This window comes from Silene latifolia, chromosome 8 (assembly GCF_048544455.1).
Source record: "Silene latifolia isolate original U9 population chromosome 8, ASM4854445v1, whole genome shotgun sequence".
Classification (NCBI taxonomy): Eukaryota; Viridiplantae; Streptophyta; class Magnoliopsida; order Caryophyllales; family Caryophyllaceae; genus Silene; species Silene latifolia.
The window spans coordinates 113,681,018-113,697,485 of NC_133533.1; the positions used below are offsets into that span (position 1 = coordinate 113,681,018).

Consider the following 16,468-nt stretch of genomic DNA (forward strand, 5'->3'; position numbering starts at 1 on the left):
TTCAATGTAGGGCAAATAACATATTAAGAATTACACCATCTTTTATCATAATTAAAATATGAGAAAATAGTAATACTTCGTTCATACCATTGAATTGTTTATGTTTTCTATTTTATCCCGTTCCGCTTGATTGTCTACGTTTCTATATATGGATATTTTTTTTATCAATTAAATGACTCACATACCTCTGTCTACTTTATACCTTTCGGTTGGTGGGTGCCAATATATGAGGGACTTACATGAGAGTAGTTGTGTAATACCACGGTTTTCTGAGTCTAGTTTACTTGGCTGAATAGGACTAACTCGGTCGAGTAAGGTCTCGTGTGATTTCTGATCAGGTTACTGTCCAGGAGCACTCGGCCGAGTAGTGAGATACTCGGCCGAGTAGGACGTACTCGGACGATTACCCCAGGTACTCGACCGAGTATCCGATCTGACGGGATTAATTTCCGCGGTTTTGATTAAGGTGATTGGAGATTATAAATTACGTTTTAACAGTTTACAAATCACTTTTACAAAACCTAACGATGTTCATCATCTCTCTAATCACCCTAATCACTCTCAAGACTTTATGTATTTTATTTAAACAAACTTTGAAGTAAAAACCTTAAAAAATATGATTAGAAGAAGATTAATTGATTTTATTTATAAGTAAAATTTTAAATTGCATATATCAAATTCATTTTTTTTTCTTGTGCAATTACAAAAAAAATAAAGTATACAAACAGATCGTGCAAAGCACGGGATACTACCTAATATATATTTATACCCGAGTACGAAGGGGTCATTAAAAAACAAACATAGATTAAAACATAACATTAATTTGAATTTGAGAGCATTTGGCTATCCTTGATATTCAAATGCTCGTCTTTCTGACAGCTAAAGTGTGCCATGGAGTATTATCAATAAAGTTTAAAAAAATTATATGTATTCTTTATAGAATAATAATTAAGATCAAATTCTACCTTATATGTGTGTCGTACTTGTTTGTCTCATATGCATAATTCAAGATCTATAATTCGAATGTTAAGATCAATACCATATATCAATTCAAGTACATCTCTCTCAACAATGCTAAGATCTACACCTCATATCCAAAACAAACTTACATTTGACTTTTCAAGGTTAAAAACTTCATTATCTAACAAAAAATCTAAAATATTTACATTTTTAATAAAAAAATATTTCATAAAGTTCTATCTTCAACAAAATAATTGATATATGTGTGTTTGTAATCAAAAAGTGTCATCACAAAGTCCAATGGTTTTTTTTTTTTTGAATAAGAGGAGTCTACAAAAAGTTGACTCAATTTGGAAACTCCTCACAAAAACCATTTGTTTGGTTAAAAAAATTGTGAAGTAATGAGATCGGTGATGAACTCTAATCGACTTAGTCATTAACTATACCTACCTAAGTCGAATAAAAATTACAGCAAAGGTAAAAATAACCAAATAAAAATTGAACAGTTAAAAACATGGTTTACTAATACTCTCGTGAATTTCACGAGTTTTAAAACTAGTTTAAGTTTGAAAAAGAATGAGAAAAAAAATGAGAAAAGAATGATATTTGAAATAATACCGCGTTAGGAGGAACAATTAGTATAAGAAATAACATCTAATGACAATGATATAGGGAAGCCAGATATAAAGAGGTGTTCCTGAAATTGTGGAAAAACAAAATATATACCAAGCATCACCCCCTTTGTTTCTTCCAGGAACAGTATATAAAGAAACAACCCTTCCTCCAAAACTTACCCTCTCCCTTCTGTTTATACCCCCATTATATTATTACTAGATATTTTTTTTAATTATTTTAAATTTTAATTTACACTGTGATATCTAATATTATCATTGATGATCCTACCTATTTTTGGGAAGACAAAGATTCTCATTTTCTTAAAATATCCGCTAAAAAATAACTAGAAATAAGCTTGGTTTCCAGCTTCATTAAATTGTTCTTCCAACATTTGTTTGAAGGGAGGGAAAGTCTCTTATTCTTTCTCTCTCTTCCCATCAAGTTTATCTTGTCACCATGAATTCTGATGGAGATAACTCACTAGAGCAAATCAAAAATGAAAATGTTGATCTGGTAAGAATTCTTATTCGTTATACATTTTATTAATGATATCACAAAATTTAGCATAATGGTCATGGGTAGAAAATTGCTTTGGGAAAAACCTAAATGGGATAGATATTAGGATACTTTTTGCCAAAAGTTTTCATTAAATCCAAGAAAAATACAGTCGTGACTAAAATATTTAGTATAACATGCTAATACCATGGAAAAAAATTGATTAACGTAGGTTTAGGTACTAGACCCAGAATTCGAATTTGGTTTAGGTAACCGATTTTCATGATCGCTATACTAGCAAACTTGCATGAAACCGAGTTAAACCCAACACCCGATTTAGACACCAATAAAACCATATTCGAAATTATATCACCCAATTCCGCTTTTTTAATCCACTGTCAACATACATATGATTTCGTTCTAATGTTATTTACATGTTACCGCTATAAAATATCATCTTGTCCAAATTCAATTAATAAATCAACTGCTTACATTTGTCATAGATAATGGGGAAGACTTGGTTCATAAATAATAAAACTTACACGTACAAACATAACTATTACAATCAACAAAGTATAATAAATGAATGTGTTTTTTTCATCCTACGCTCAACGTTCATTATCTCTGCCTGTTTTTTTGCCAGCACATCTTTGAACGTGCTAAAGCCGTATTGTTTTAGCATTTCAATTGATACAACTCAAAATAATGGGGTTTTAAAACAACGTTTCGAGTTACAAATTCGGTTTGTGTTTATATGCTCACCACTAGTATTGATGGACTAATTCATGGTGCATTGCAAACATCTTTTGCCATTGATGGCCCAAGTTCCCGATACCTAGTTAAAGAGATTATTTGTGACCGATGACCTAATTCTTGGTTGGAGAGATTGTTTTATGAGTATGATTGTTGTTGAAAAAAGTGATTACTTGTCCTTCAAATATCTCGATCTTATGGCATAACTTTTTGCCTTTTTTGTTCTATCAATGTCATAAGTACTTATTTATTGTAGTCCTTAATTATAAATGTTCTTTTGGTCTATGCTTGCTTGTTTATATAGTTTTTATGATAATTGTATTATGAAGGAACGAATTCCCGTGAACGAAGTTTTTGAGCTGCTAAAATGCAACAAAGAGGGTTTAACCTCCGCGGAGGGGGATAAGAGGCTTCAAATCTTTGGCCCAAACAAGCTTGAGGAAAAGAAGGTAATAATTACTTTCACTTTTTTTTTGTTCACTCTAAGCAAATATGAATGTTATAATAGATAAAAACAGAAAATAACGGAGGAAAGCGTGCTATTTGTTTTAGGAGTGCAAATTTCTCAAATTTTTAGGGTTCATGTGGAATCCTTTATCATGGGTGATGGAGGTAGCTGCAATCATGGCCATTGCTTTAGCTAATGGAGGGGGCAGACCTCCAGATTGGCAAGACTTTGTTGGTATTGTTGTACTCCTTCTTATCAATTCGACCATTAGTTTCATCGAAGAAAACAATGCAGGAAATGCCGCAGCCGCTCTCATGGCTAATCTTGCTCCCAAAACCAAGGTGATACAAATTACTTACATTCTTTATTTTTTCACATTAGTATGGCTAATTTCCTCTTCAACGTTTATAGTTCATTTTCACTTGTTAGAGTTGTATATATAAACAAGGTTTTTTTTTCTAGGTGTTAAGAGATGGAAAATGGGGTGAGAATGAGGCATCTATTCTAGTTCCAGGAGATATAATTAGTATTAAATTGGGAGATATTATCCCTGCTGATGCTCGCCTATTAGAAGGTGATCCCCTCAAAGTGGACCAAGCCGCTCTGACCGGTGAATCCTTACCCGTCACTAGGAATCCTGGTGATGAGGTCTTCTCTGGTTCTACATGTAAGCAAGGTGAAATAGAAGCTGTTGTTATTGCTACTGGTGTCCACACATTTTTTGGCAAGGCTGCCCACTTGGTTGACAACACAAATCATGTCGGCCATTTCCAACAAGTATGAATCAATCTTACGTTAAATAATCTCCTTTTAAGCATTTCTGTTTGTGTTGTATTTGACAATTGGTTAATTAATGTAGGTTTTGACTGCTATTGGTAACTTTTGCATTATCTCCATAGCTGTGGGCATTGTGATTGAGATCGTGGTGATGTTTTTAATCCAACACAGAAGGTATAGAGAAGGAATCGATAATCTCTTAGTGCTCCTTATTGGTGGTATACCAATCGCTATGCCGACAGTCTTGTCAGTGACAATGGCTATTGGATCTCATCGACTATCTCAACAAGGAGCTATAACCAAAAGGATGACAGCCATTGAGGAAATGGCTGGTATGGATGTCCTCTGTAGTGACAAAACTGGAACACTTACTCTTAACAAGCTTACTGTTGACATGTCTCTTATTGAGGTCTTTCCTAAGGATTTGGATAAGGATGCACTAATGTTATTGGCTGCACGTGCCTCTAGGATTGAGAACCAAGATGCTATTGATACTTGCATTGTGGGCATGTTGAGTGATCCTAAAGAGGTATGTGTATATTTTTTCGTTTATCATTTGTTAACTTCCTTATGGAGACATAATATCTATAATTTTGGCCTATAGGCAAGAGCAGGAATTCAAGAAATGCACTTTTTACCTTTCAATCCCGTAGAAAAACGTACTGCCATCACTTACATCGACTCAAGTGGTGATTGGTATAGGGCTAGCAAAGGTGCTCCTGAAGAGGTGAAAATAATTTTGAATGATCCTAAAAATAATGCTTCATTCTGATTATAAATTTTAAAACTAACCATCTTTATTCTCCTAATATCAAGATAATTGAGCTATGTGAACTTAAGGGCGAAGCAAGGAAGAAGGCTCATAATGTGATTGACAACTATGCTGAACGAGGCCTCAGATCTTTGGGTGTTGCCAGACAGGTAACATGACATGCTACATTAATGAATATACGTTATACTGGCCGTACCATCATTAAAAAATGGTCATTTTTCCTGATGTGTTTATTTAGGCCGTGCCAGGAAAAAGTAAAGAGAGTGTAGGAGATCCATGGGAATTTGTTGGTCTATTGCCACTTTTTGACCCTCCAAGACATGATAGTGCCGAGACCATACGTAGAGCACTTGATCTTGGAGTTAGTGTTAAGATGATAACCGGTGATCAACTTGCCATTGGAAAAGAAACTGGACGTAGGCTTGGAATGGGTACGAACATGTACCCTTCTTCCACCCTTCTTGGGCAGAGCAAAGACGAGTCTATTGCTTCAATATCTGTTGAAGACCTCATTGAACAGGCTGATGGTTTTGCTGGAGTCTTCCCAGGTATTACAATCAGTATGTTATTAAACGTTGTTTAATTGTTAATATGTACTTTGAAGTATATATAATATCGGTTCTTTATGTATGTAGAACACAAATATGAGATTGTAAAAAAGTTGCAAGAAAGAAAACACATTTGTGGTATGACCGGTGATGGAGTAAATGATGCTCCCGCGCTAAAGAAGGCAGACATTGGTATCGCAGTAGATGATGCCACAGATGCAGCAAGAAGTGCATCAGATATTGTCTTAACAGAGCCAGGTCTAAGTGTGATAGTTAGTGCTGTGTTAACCAGCAGGGCCATTTTTCAAAGGATGAAAAACTACACTATTTATGCTGTATCCATCACTATTCGTATAGTGTTTGGATTTCTTTTGGTTGTTCTTATATGGCAGTTTGACTTTCCCCCCTTCATGGTATTGATAATTGCCGTACTCAATGACGGTACCATTATGACCATATCAAAGGATAGAGTGAAGCCATCTCCTGTGCCTGATTCATGGAAGCTCAATGAGATCTTTGTTACTGGGATCATTCTCGGCTCTTACATGGCCATAACAACTGTGTTCTTCTTCTTCCTTGCACACGACACCGATATTTTCAGTGTAAGGTTCTTTGTGATATCCACGACATAGGCTAATGATTACATTCATACAAATAACAAATTAATTTGAACAAACATCTTTGTTTAGTTATAAATAGTTGGCTCATTTTGAAATCATTACCTAGCTAGGATATTACCATGGTCTATGATACCACTTGAAATATACAACAAGAACTTGGCACTTCATAAGCCCAAATAAACTCTATTCCAAGACTAATTGGTTTAGAAAGAGTATCTCTTTTGTTTATAAATTGATTTAAATGCTTCTCCTTATAATACATACAGTTGTTAGATCTTATAAGATTAACCAAGGTTAACCAAATATGATAAGTTTTTTTATTTGAATAATGCACCGCAGGACTTGTTTGGTGTAAGATCAATCAAGAGCAATGCAGATGAACTAACGGCAGCATTATACCTACAAGTTAGTATCATAAGTCAGGCACTCATATTTGTGACACGCTCAAGAAGTTGGTCCTTTGTTGAGCGGCCTGGCATACTTCTCATGGTAGCGTTCCTTCTGGCTCAATTGGTAGCCACTGTGATTGCAGTATATGCCGAGTGGGACTTTGCTAGGGTGAAAGGCATAGGTTGGGGATGGGCAGGAGTGATTTGGATATTCAGCATTGTCACTTATATTCCCCTAGATATTCTTAAGTTTGCCGCCCGTTGTTCTTTGAGTGAGCATGCGTGGGATAACACGATCCAGAATAAGGTAGCTCAATAAGTAGCCCACAAAAAGATATATATGTGCTACCTCGTGTTTGCCTCCATACTATGACTCATATGTATTTTTGGGTTATTGTTTGCTTTTACTACAAATAAACATTCTGTAAAGGGCGAGAGAGAGGCACAATGGGCCATGTAGCAGAGAACAAATAAACAACAACACTGATACTTTTATAACTATCTGAGTTGACCGAGAAAGCCAAAAACTGCTCTGAAATGGCAAGGTATAATTAGATAACTTGAGGGTTCTTGTAAGACTCTAGGATAGCTATCTAATTTGAAAAAAAATGTGCTACATTATGTTTGAGACTTTAAAATTTTCACTTTTTTTGTTTTTTTTTTGTTTTTTTTTTACTTTAGATATCCGTAGCATTTGAAAGTTTCTTATTATTTCATTATAAATACATTGTACACATTTATGTAAAATAAAGAACCAAATATTTATAGTTCGATAAGATTGTGAAGGAAAATCTAGAAATGAAGAATTTGTAAATAATCAGCGCAAGTTGCGGGAGGACACTCAAAGGAGAGGTTGAATCAGTGGTATAGCTCAAGGGACTCGACAACGATATCATCCAACAATGTTATACTATAAAATGTACGTGAAGCACAAGGAATATGAATAGAAGTGGGGAGGGAGGGGTGAAATCTTGTATAAGGGATCTTGTTACTCTATAATAAAATGAGGGCATATATATTAAAAAAGATTTCATCCTATATGTATAAGTTTATATAATTACGAGTTGTTGTCAATGCACAATTTCTGTTGCATGGAAAAAATCAACGTAGCTTTGCACGTTTGTACGATATTGTACAACGTAACAACCTAAATAAATATTTAAGCACACATTTACTATAAGAGCCAAACAAATATATAATAGATAAACTGCTTACCAAGTACAAAGGAAACTCAATCACCGTTAAAATAATCTAAAGATTCACCCCCAAGTGAAGACTACTATGTCAATCCAACTACATACACTCTCTTCATTCTTTTATTTTCCTTAATTTTTGATAATCTAAAAGCATTGACATATTATTTATTTCATTTATATTTTCTATTTATTTCTTTATGATAATAAAACTACGTTAAGATACTTGTTGAGTTGCATATGATATTATGATATGTGTAAGCATATGTCAATTGGCTTAGTTGGTGAAGTCATGACAAACAAGATGATGTTTAAAAAATTGGTTCAGCCTCTTCTCCGAGGCCTACGTCCAACTGTTATTTTATTACGTATTTAGAAATTTACTCAAATGCGCTAACCCCTTACAATGAAAATAACTTGCTAACCAACCCCGGTTACAACTCAAACTTAAAGCTACTCCGCTTCAAGAGTTTATAAGTTCTATCTCAGAGGTTTACATAGTCTCTAAATCACAGTAGTTCACTTAATGAACATGAAGATCACAATTAAGACTTAACACGAGATCATGGAACAAATTCACATGTCATAGTGTAGTGAACTAATATATAGATATTTTACAGCTCTTCTGAAAACATTTGAAGATTTTAAGACTTAAAACGATTTTGTAAATATTTGAAGACAAAGCTTTAAATGCATAAATAATTTGCAAAGTTTACTCAATAAATGCTCTTCAAAGTCTTAAGTTGTGAATGAGAGAAAGAGCTCCTTATATAAACAAGGAACACCAAACCCTAAGAGTAGAGAAAATATTAAAAAATCTCAGCTTTGAAAATGACCAAAACTTTCATTATTTTAAAATGCTTTTGGAGTATAGTGACTCATTCAAATCTACACAAGACTCAATAAAAAAATTTCGGCAACTTTAGAAAGATTTGATGATAAACTAAAAGACATGCTTCCTTAAGTTAAGGAAGACAAAATTCTCCTTTTCAAGGAAAAACATATGTACTTCTTTGAACCCAAAAAGCTTAGATATTTTCCATATAATAAAGCTTGTTACTCTCATAAGTTTTTCTCAAAAGATTTCTGAAATTGAAAGTTGTAAAGATTTGTAAACTTGAAATTTTTCTCAAAAATTATCTCCACCCGCTGTATCAGTTACCACAGTGCCTTACACTATTGCATGGTTTTGTAGTCACTTGACAATCTAAGAATGTTACAGTACCTCGTTTACAACATTTGACTTAGGCTATGACTTTTCTTCATCTTGATCATTCTTGCACTATCCTTGAAGAGTAATTGAGAGCTTCAATTGCTACTAAAAATAACTAAGAAGCAAACCATTAAATGACTATTAAACTTGGCATCATCAACCAAGTGGTTCTAACAGTAGCTTGTCCTATATTTCCTTAGATACAGGGCAATGAAAGAAAAGGTGAACATATGTTTCCTCATCTCTTTCACATAGTGCACATCTGTTTCCTCATCTCTTTCACAAACTGTTTCTGGACAACAAGAAAATCAGTAATTTTGTGTTTGGGCATGACACTAGAAAAAGTTAGCCATTTGGCCTAGTCGCCAACAGTGAAACATTTCTGATGTACCTATAAATTGAGTTGACCTTAGGATGAGTACGAGCTACCCAAGTGTTCAACAAAATTTGAGCCAAAGCAATACTACAAGCCTGGTCTATGAATTTAACTCTTACAGCCAAAATTCCTTTCAAACAAGAAGGGGACTGTTCTCTAAGTTGAATTTTTCAAATATCATCATGTTTAAGAATATAAGCATGAACTCATTTAGATCAGCACCGGCATCAAGATTATACAGCTGCCATACCCATTTTAGAATGAGTGATTAGTTTCAGGTGAAAATATTATGAACATTAAACCCTCCTACATCCCAAGGTGAACACATATGTGTCCAAGCTTTAAACAACATATAACTATGTACCTCCTGTGTCATTCTCCCCTTCTTGAAAAAATTCTTCCCCGAATCTTCAAAATTTTGAAGTATCGTCTTTATGTCCACCAGGATCAAATAAAAATATGGGAAACTTATGTAACAACACCGAAGAAGAACCCGAATTATTTCTTTGTGCACAGCTTTGTCTCTCCTTTAACTCGTCATCTTCAATATAGTTTTCAACCTTTTCAACAATTGAATTGAGTCTTTTGTTCCAACTACATTGTCAACCTCCATGCACAAGATTGACATAAATAAATTTGTTTTTACAAAAGTGGTTATAATCACCACCAACTTCCACGATGAAAATCCCCCAATGAAATAATTACTTAACCCAACATCACCATATAGTCTTTTGTCAATGGACTTGTCAAGTGGAGATACATAACCCTCTCATTTTTTGTAACTAATCATATAAAAGCTTACGAATTTGATGTAAAATTTCCCAATTTTAACGATTTTAGAGTAATTTTGAAGCGGAATAAAAGTATTGTGTTTTTATATGCGAATTTGAACGAAAATAAAAGGGATAAATATGTGAAATACTCTCAACCTCGCAAGGAATTAAGTAAGACACACGAAATTCAACCTCACAAAGAAGAATCAAGAATATTTCGATCTCGCAAGAAAGAAATAAATAACTTACAACTTGCAAGTTATAAGCATAACACAAGTTAAACACTTGAACTAGCTCTCCAATTGAATTTTTTATTTTGTTATTTGACCTCAAATTTTGGAGATATTTGACGCCACCCGGATAAAAAACGAACCATCCGAACTTGACCATGATTGTAGTTATGAAACCATATAGAATTATTGTGAACTCCTCTTGTAACACCTGCGATTTTAACTTAATGGGTAATTTATTAAAATCGCTAATTTAATAATACTCACTTTTATTTGGCTCATTATTTACTTTGTTTTATACTTTCAAAATCGTGCTTTAGTTTCATAGTAATCAATTTGGTTTTATTTTAGCCCGAAAACCCCTTAAAGTTGTAGTATGGTTCTTTTTAGTGCAAAACCGAGTCACAAACCAAATGCCTTTGTTATTGGGCCAAAACAAACCTATGGAGCATCTTTAAAACAACAAAACCTCTTTTTAGGTTTCCCCTTTCATTTTTCAGCAACTTCTCTTCATCTTCTTCCCTTGTAAAACATGATATTTCCACCATTAAAATCTTCAAACTCCAAAACCTTTAGACGGATGCCATTTTTTCGTTTCTCAACGAAATCCTATGATTTTTGCACCAATCTTATCCTCTCCTTCTCCTCCGTCTTTCTATGTAAGAAAAACCTTACCTTCTGAATCTTTTGTAAAATCCATCTTTTGTGAGATGAGTTTTCTAACCCTTTTTTTGTCTTAAACTTGTCTCTAGGTGGAAGCTTTAGTATTCCGGAGTAGTATTGAGTCAGAACCGTGTCCTTGAAGGGCTAAAAGGTAACGGTGATAGGTTACTCGACATTATATCAAATTATGTGCTTTAATTGTTAAAATTTAGTCTTTAGCTAGTAAAGTTACTACCTTTAATGTTATTGATGAATTTTGTTGGATTATTAATGTTAGATGATGTTTTAATTGTGTTTTAATGTTATTGAGATGGTTTATTGCAAATAATATCAATTGGGCAAAGTTGGTTTGTGAGGAATGAGGTGTTGTTTTATCTATTGTATGTATATTATAGTTTGCGACGATCTTTGCTACATGTCGTGGGTGTATTGTTGAGATATGGTGGGTATGTCGTAGTTGCGACGGTCTTTGGTTATATGTGCGGTTGTGAATCTACCATAAAATAGAATTGGGAATGAAGTTCATGCATTGTTAGTGTTGTGGGAAGCAGACCAAAGCGCAGGTTGCGGCCACTACCGTAGACTGCGGTTAAACCTGACCAGTTTTCGTAGAATGGCCATAACTTCTTCGTTTCTTGTTCATTTTGGGCTTATGACCTACCGTTAGAATATTAATAAGATAAGACATCATCTCCAAATAGTTTCACCTCATTATCATGTCTAGAACTTGAGTTATGATCGTTTGAAGTTGACCCTTGTAGTAGTCAAGTTCTAAACTTGTTGTTTTGAATTGGGGTTTAGGTTTCTTGTTGGTTATGCTTATTAATCTTGGTTATAATACTTGAGTATGGTGTGTTGAAATTTTTTTATTGTTGGACCATATAGTTATGTCCTATTAAGTTTTGATAATGATAAAGTATGTGTCTATATATTTGGTACTTGTAATGGTTTGTTATATGTTACAAGAGCATTGAACAAAAGCTTGTCGGGTTATATCAAGACAAAGACAAATACAAGTTTTGAAGCTCAAGATGAAGAGCTTATATTCATGATACAAGATGATCAACTACTGAAGATCTCCAGGAAGATTAGATAGTATATATTGTATTCCGTCTTGGCACATAGAAGCCCACCTATGTAACTATATACGCAATTGGCTAATACAATACTAACATAAAGTTCCCCTCATATCGTCTTAAAATGGTATCAGGGATCCTTCTTGGTTTACAAAATAAACCCTAAATTTAACCCAAAACAGTTAAAATGAAAATCATTCAGCACGCCTCCATGTCTGGCGACGCACAAACCCTCGAGCCACCGAAGCTTGATTTTTTGAACCCTTACTATCTTGGCTCTCACGATGTTCCCAGTGCCAAGATCTATAATGTCATTTTATGCCGGGATAACTATGATGATTGGAGAAATTCGAGGAAAATGTCGCTCAAATCTCGTCGAAAATTCGGATTTGTTGATAGCTCTATTAAAAAGCCAACCGATAAAATTGACCTTGATAATTAGGAAGTAGTTCATTGCACACTTGTACAATGGATTCGCAATACCATTGATCCCTCTTTACTAGACATGATTTCCTATGTCGAAGATGCCTCGGTGCTTTGGTCGAAATTGGAAGCACAGTTCTCAGTGGTTGACGGGTACATGATTCATGGTTTGAAGACCCAATTACATGACTGCCGGCAATCAAAAGGTATGGACATTACCACATATTATGGTAAACTTAAGTCGATTTTAGGATTCTCTTGTTGTTCTTGAGCCTCCTTTTGCTTGTAAGTGCGGCAAGTGTGAGTGCGGCTGCTATTAAATGACTCGATAAGGAGCGTCTTCACCAGTTCTTTTTGGGTCTTGATGCGTCCCTTTACACTAATGTTTAGTCTCAGCAATTTCAACTTGATCTGTTACCTTCCCTCATCCGGGCATATCACATGGTCCTTCAAGAAGAACGCCTTCGTGCCCCTTCTGATTCCTCTCTTGAGGTCTCTGATGTGGCGGCTTTCGCCACTCTGGGGATGGGTCGTTTTGATAATGTTGATTGGAGGGCCTTGCGTGATAAAGAGCGCGGTGAAAGGCGACAGTTCTTTTGTTACTATCCTTTTGTGATACTCGTGGCCATGATCCTTCTAATTGTTATATTAAGAGTCAAAAATTTCTTGACTGGTGGGGCGATAAGCCTCGTAGTTTGGCCGAGCTTCATCGTGTTCGGGGTGCATCACGTGGTTCTGGTCAGGGTGCATCTTCCTTGGGTTCTGCTCCAGGCCGTGGCCCTTCTCCTTCGACTTTTGGTGTCTCAGATCCTCCTCCAGTTCAGGCTCATCTTGTGAGTTTGGGTGCTTCTATGCATTCCGTCTCCTCTGATCGTTTGAGTGGTATGTTTTCTTGGATAATAGACACCTGTACTTCTAATCATGTCACTGAAAATTGTCATATTTGGATGCACAATGGGTCATTCCTTCCCGTACCGTTGGCCTTCCCAATGGGCAACAAGTTATTTCGACTGTTATGGGGTAGGTATTTATTAATGATTCACTTATTTTGAATGATGTATTGTATGTGCCGGGTTTGACTTGCAATCTTATTTCCGTCTCACAGCTTATTTCTGTTCATGATTATATTTTCGAATTTGCTAAGCATTCCTGTCTTATTCAGGACCGTTCCTTGAAGATGATGTTTGGAGCAGGTGAGTTGCGGGATGAAATTTATTGGATTTGTGCGGGTGATCGGTCGACAATGGTGCATTCTGTGAGTGATGCGAACTCTATTGTTCTTTGGCATCAACGTCTGGGTCATTCGTATACTAAAGTTTTCAAGGCTCTGCATTTTGCTAGTAATTTTAATTATAATAAGGAATCCGTGTGTGAAACTTGTCATTTTGCGAAACAACATCATAGTAATTTTAATTTGAATAATAAGCGTGCTTTGGACAAGTTTGAATTAATTCATTGCGATCTTTGGGGCCCTTATCATATTGCATCTTCTTGTGGTGCCAAATATTTTTTAACAATTTTGGATGATTGTTCTCGCACTACTTGGGTCTATTTATTGCTTCATAAGACGGAAGTTAGTGAGATGTTTTTGAATTTCCTTGCCATGGTTACCTCTCAATTTTCTACAACTGTTAAATGTGTACAAAGTTACAATGACAACTAGTTCAATTGTATGGCCGGGTATTTCTTACAGTAGGGGTTACATTTTCAAATGTCATGCGTTGACATGCTTCAACAGAATGGGCGTGTCGAACGCAAGCACCGTCATATTTTGAATGTTGCCAGGGCTCTCCTCTTTCAAGCTAATTTGCCAAAGGTTTTTTGGGTGAGTGTGTTCTTACTGTTGCTCATTTGATTAATCACATTCCTGCTGTTTTGCTTGGTAATAAGATTCCCTATGAGTGTCTCTATGGTGTCGCCCCATCTTACAAGAATTTACGTGTTTTTGGTTGCCTTTGCTTTGCCCATAATCAGTACACCCGCGGTGATAAGTTCGAAAAGCGAGGTCAGAAGTGTATTTTTGTTGATTACTCTCATAATAAGAAAGGTTGGAAATTGTATGATCTTGAGACAAAGGCTTTGTTTGTCTCTCGTGATGTTGTGTTCCATGAATCTTTCTTTCCTTATGCCACGCCTAATTCGTCTTCCCCTTCTGTGGACCCGATTTCAATTACTGATGACCCCTTTAATGGGTCACTTGAGGCTGCTGCACCGGCCACGGGAAAGGACCCCATTGCTGCCGCTAGTACGGGTGACATGGGGGGAGGGGGGGCTGATAGGGAGCCTGCCACGGGTGTTGCTGGCGTGTCTGGTACGGGCGACGTGGGTACCGAGAGTGGGAACGGTGTGTCCACTAATGTCGAGCTTGGCCGTGGTCGACGATAGAAATTTCCTAATTCTTGACTGCATGGTTATGTTCTAGGCACCGCACAAAGTCCATCATCTCGCTCACTGAGTCCATCTTCGTCATCTTCAGGTACGCCTTATTCTTTAGCAAATTATGTTGACTGTAATTCTTTTTTGGGAAAGCATCGTCACTTACTTGAAGCGGTTACTTCCAATACTTAGCCACCTACGTTTAAAGAGGCTATTCATGATGAGAAGTGGTGTGCTGTTATGAAAGAAGAGATAGAGGCTCTTGAACGCAATGAAACATGGGAGCTTACCGATCTTCCGTCTGACAAAAAGGCCCTTGGTTGTCGCTTGGTGTATAAGATCAAATATCAATCTGATGGTACTATTGAGCGTTTCAAAGCTCGCCTTATTGTATTTGGGAATCATCAGGTGGAAGATTTGGATTATGGGAAGATTTTTGCTCCCGTTGTCAAGATGGTTACAATTCGTGCTTTCTTTCTTATCTGTTGTCGCTATTAAAGGAAGGAAATTGCACCAAATGGATGTCCACAATGCGTTTTTGCACGGTGACTTGCACAAGGAAGTTTATATGAGGCTTCCGCCTGGTTTTGGTCGTGGTAAGGTGGGGAAAGTATGTCGTTTAAAGAAGTCCTTGTATGGCCTACGACAAGCTCCTCGTTGTTGGTTTGCAAAGCTTGCTATTGTGCTCCGAGACAATGGTTTTAGTCAGTCTTACTCTGATTACTCGTTATTTTCTTACTCACGTGAAGAGGTTTGTCTATTTGTTCTCATTTATGCTGATGACCTTTTTATTGCGGATAATGATGCTTCCGCTGTCACTGCTTTCAAGACATATTTGGGGAATTGTTTTCATATGAAGGATTTGGGGCCTCTTGAGTACTTTCTTGGTCTTGAGGTGGCGCGTAGTGCCGAAGGTATTTACCTTAGTCAACGCAAATATGCCCTAGATATTCTCTCTGAGATGGGCTTGCTTGGAGCCAAACATGCCGTGACCCCAGGCCACTTGAGCAGAATCATCAACTTGGGCTCGCGGGTGGTGCGGTTTTCGATGACATTGAGTCCTATTGACGTCTGGTTAGGCATCTTGTGTATCTTGCAGTCACACAGCCCGACTTATCATATGCCGTCCACGTACTCTCTCGTTTCCTTCATTAACCGCGACAAGAGCACATGGCAGCTGCCTTGCACGTGGTTCGTTATGTGAAGGGAAGTCCAGGCAAAAGTATTCTTTAGCGGTCCAATAGTGATCTTCTCATTTCTGGTTGGTGTGATTCTGACTGGGCCGGATGCCCTTTGTCTCGTCGTTCGACTACTGGGTGGTTCATCTTTCTTAGTGAGTCCTCGATTTCTTGGAAGACTAAAAAACAAACTACAGTTTCTTTCTCTTCTGCTGAAGCTGAATATTGTTCCATGGCTGTTGTGGTATGCGAATTGAAGTGGCTAAGCGGTCTTTTGGTTAGTCTGGATATTACTTCGCCATTGCCTATGAAATTGTTTTGTGATAGTAAATCTGCTATACATCTTGCTCAGAAACCGGTCTTTCACGAGCGAACCAAGCACATTGAAATTGATTGCCATTTCGTTCGTGATGCGATAACGGAGGGGCTAATTACTACGGAACATGTTTCTTCAAACGAGCAATTAGCAGATATATTTACTGAAGCTTTGGGTGTACGACAGTTTTTCTTTATTCTCCGCAAGCTGACATTCTTGATCTCCATGCTCCAGCTTGAAGAGGGGAGGGGGTGTTAGGATTATGATATATTGT

The 16,468-nt window shown here is 36.5% G+C and overlaps 1 protein-coding gene across 1 annotated transcript; it reads left to right on the forward strand.

Annotated features, from left to right (window-relative positions):
• Positions 1-1,780: 1,780 nt before the first annotated feature.
• On the forward strand, positions 1,781-7,458 carry LOC141597461 (ATPase 8, plasma membrane-type-like). The gene is made up of 10 exons (XM_074417927.1): positions 1,781-2,088; positions 3,153-3,272; positions 3,376-3,612; positions 3,734-4,048; positions 4,131-4,577; positions 4,653-4,775; positions 4,865-4,969; positions 5,059-5,368; positions 5,456-5,970; positions 6,328-7,458. Exons 1-10 carry the CDS (start codon positions 2,032-2,034, stop codon positions 6,694-6,696), a joined length of 2,598 nt encoding a protein of 865 aa, XP_074274028.1. The 5' UTR covers positions 1,781-2,031; the 3' UTR covers positions 6,697-7,458.
• Positions 7,459-16,468: the final 9,010 nt, after the last annotated feature.

Bases quoted from the DNA above. Each gene is read 5' to 3' on its own strand.
- LOC141597461 (XM_074417927.1), top strand. From the start codon at position 2,032: ATGAATTCTGATGGAGATAACTCACTAGAGCAAATCAAAAATGAAAAT. The intron at 3,273-3,375 runs GTAATAATTACT...TATTTGTTTTAG, and splicing joins ACAAGCTTGAGGAAAAGAAG to GAGTGCAAATTTCTCAAATT. The intron at 4,049-4,130 runs GTATGAATCAAT...TAATTAATGTAG, and splicing joins ATGTCGGCCATTTCCAACAA to GTTTTGACTGCTATTGGTAA.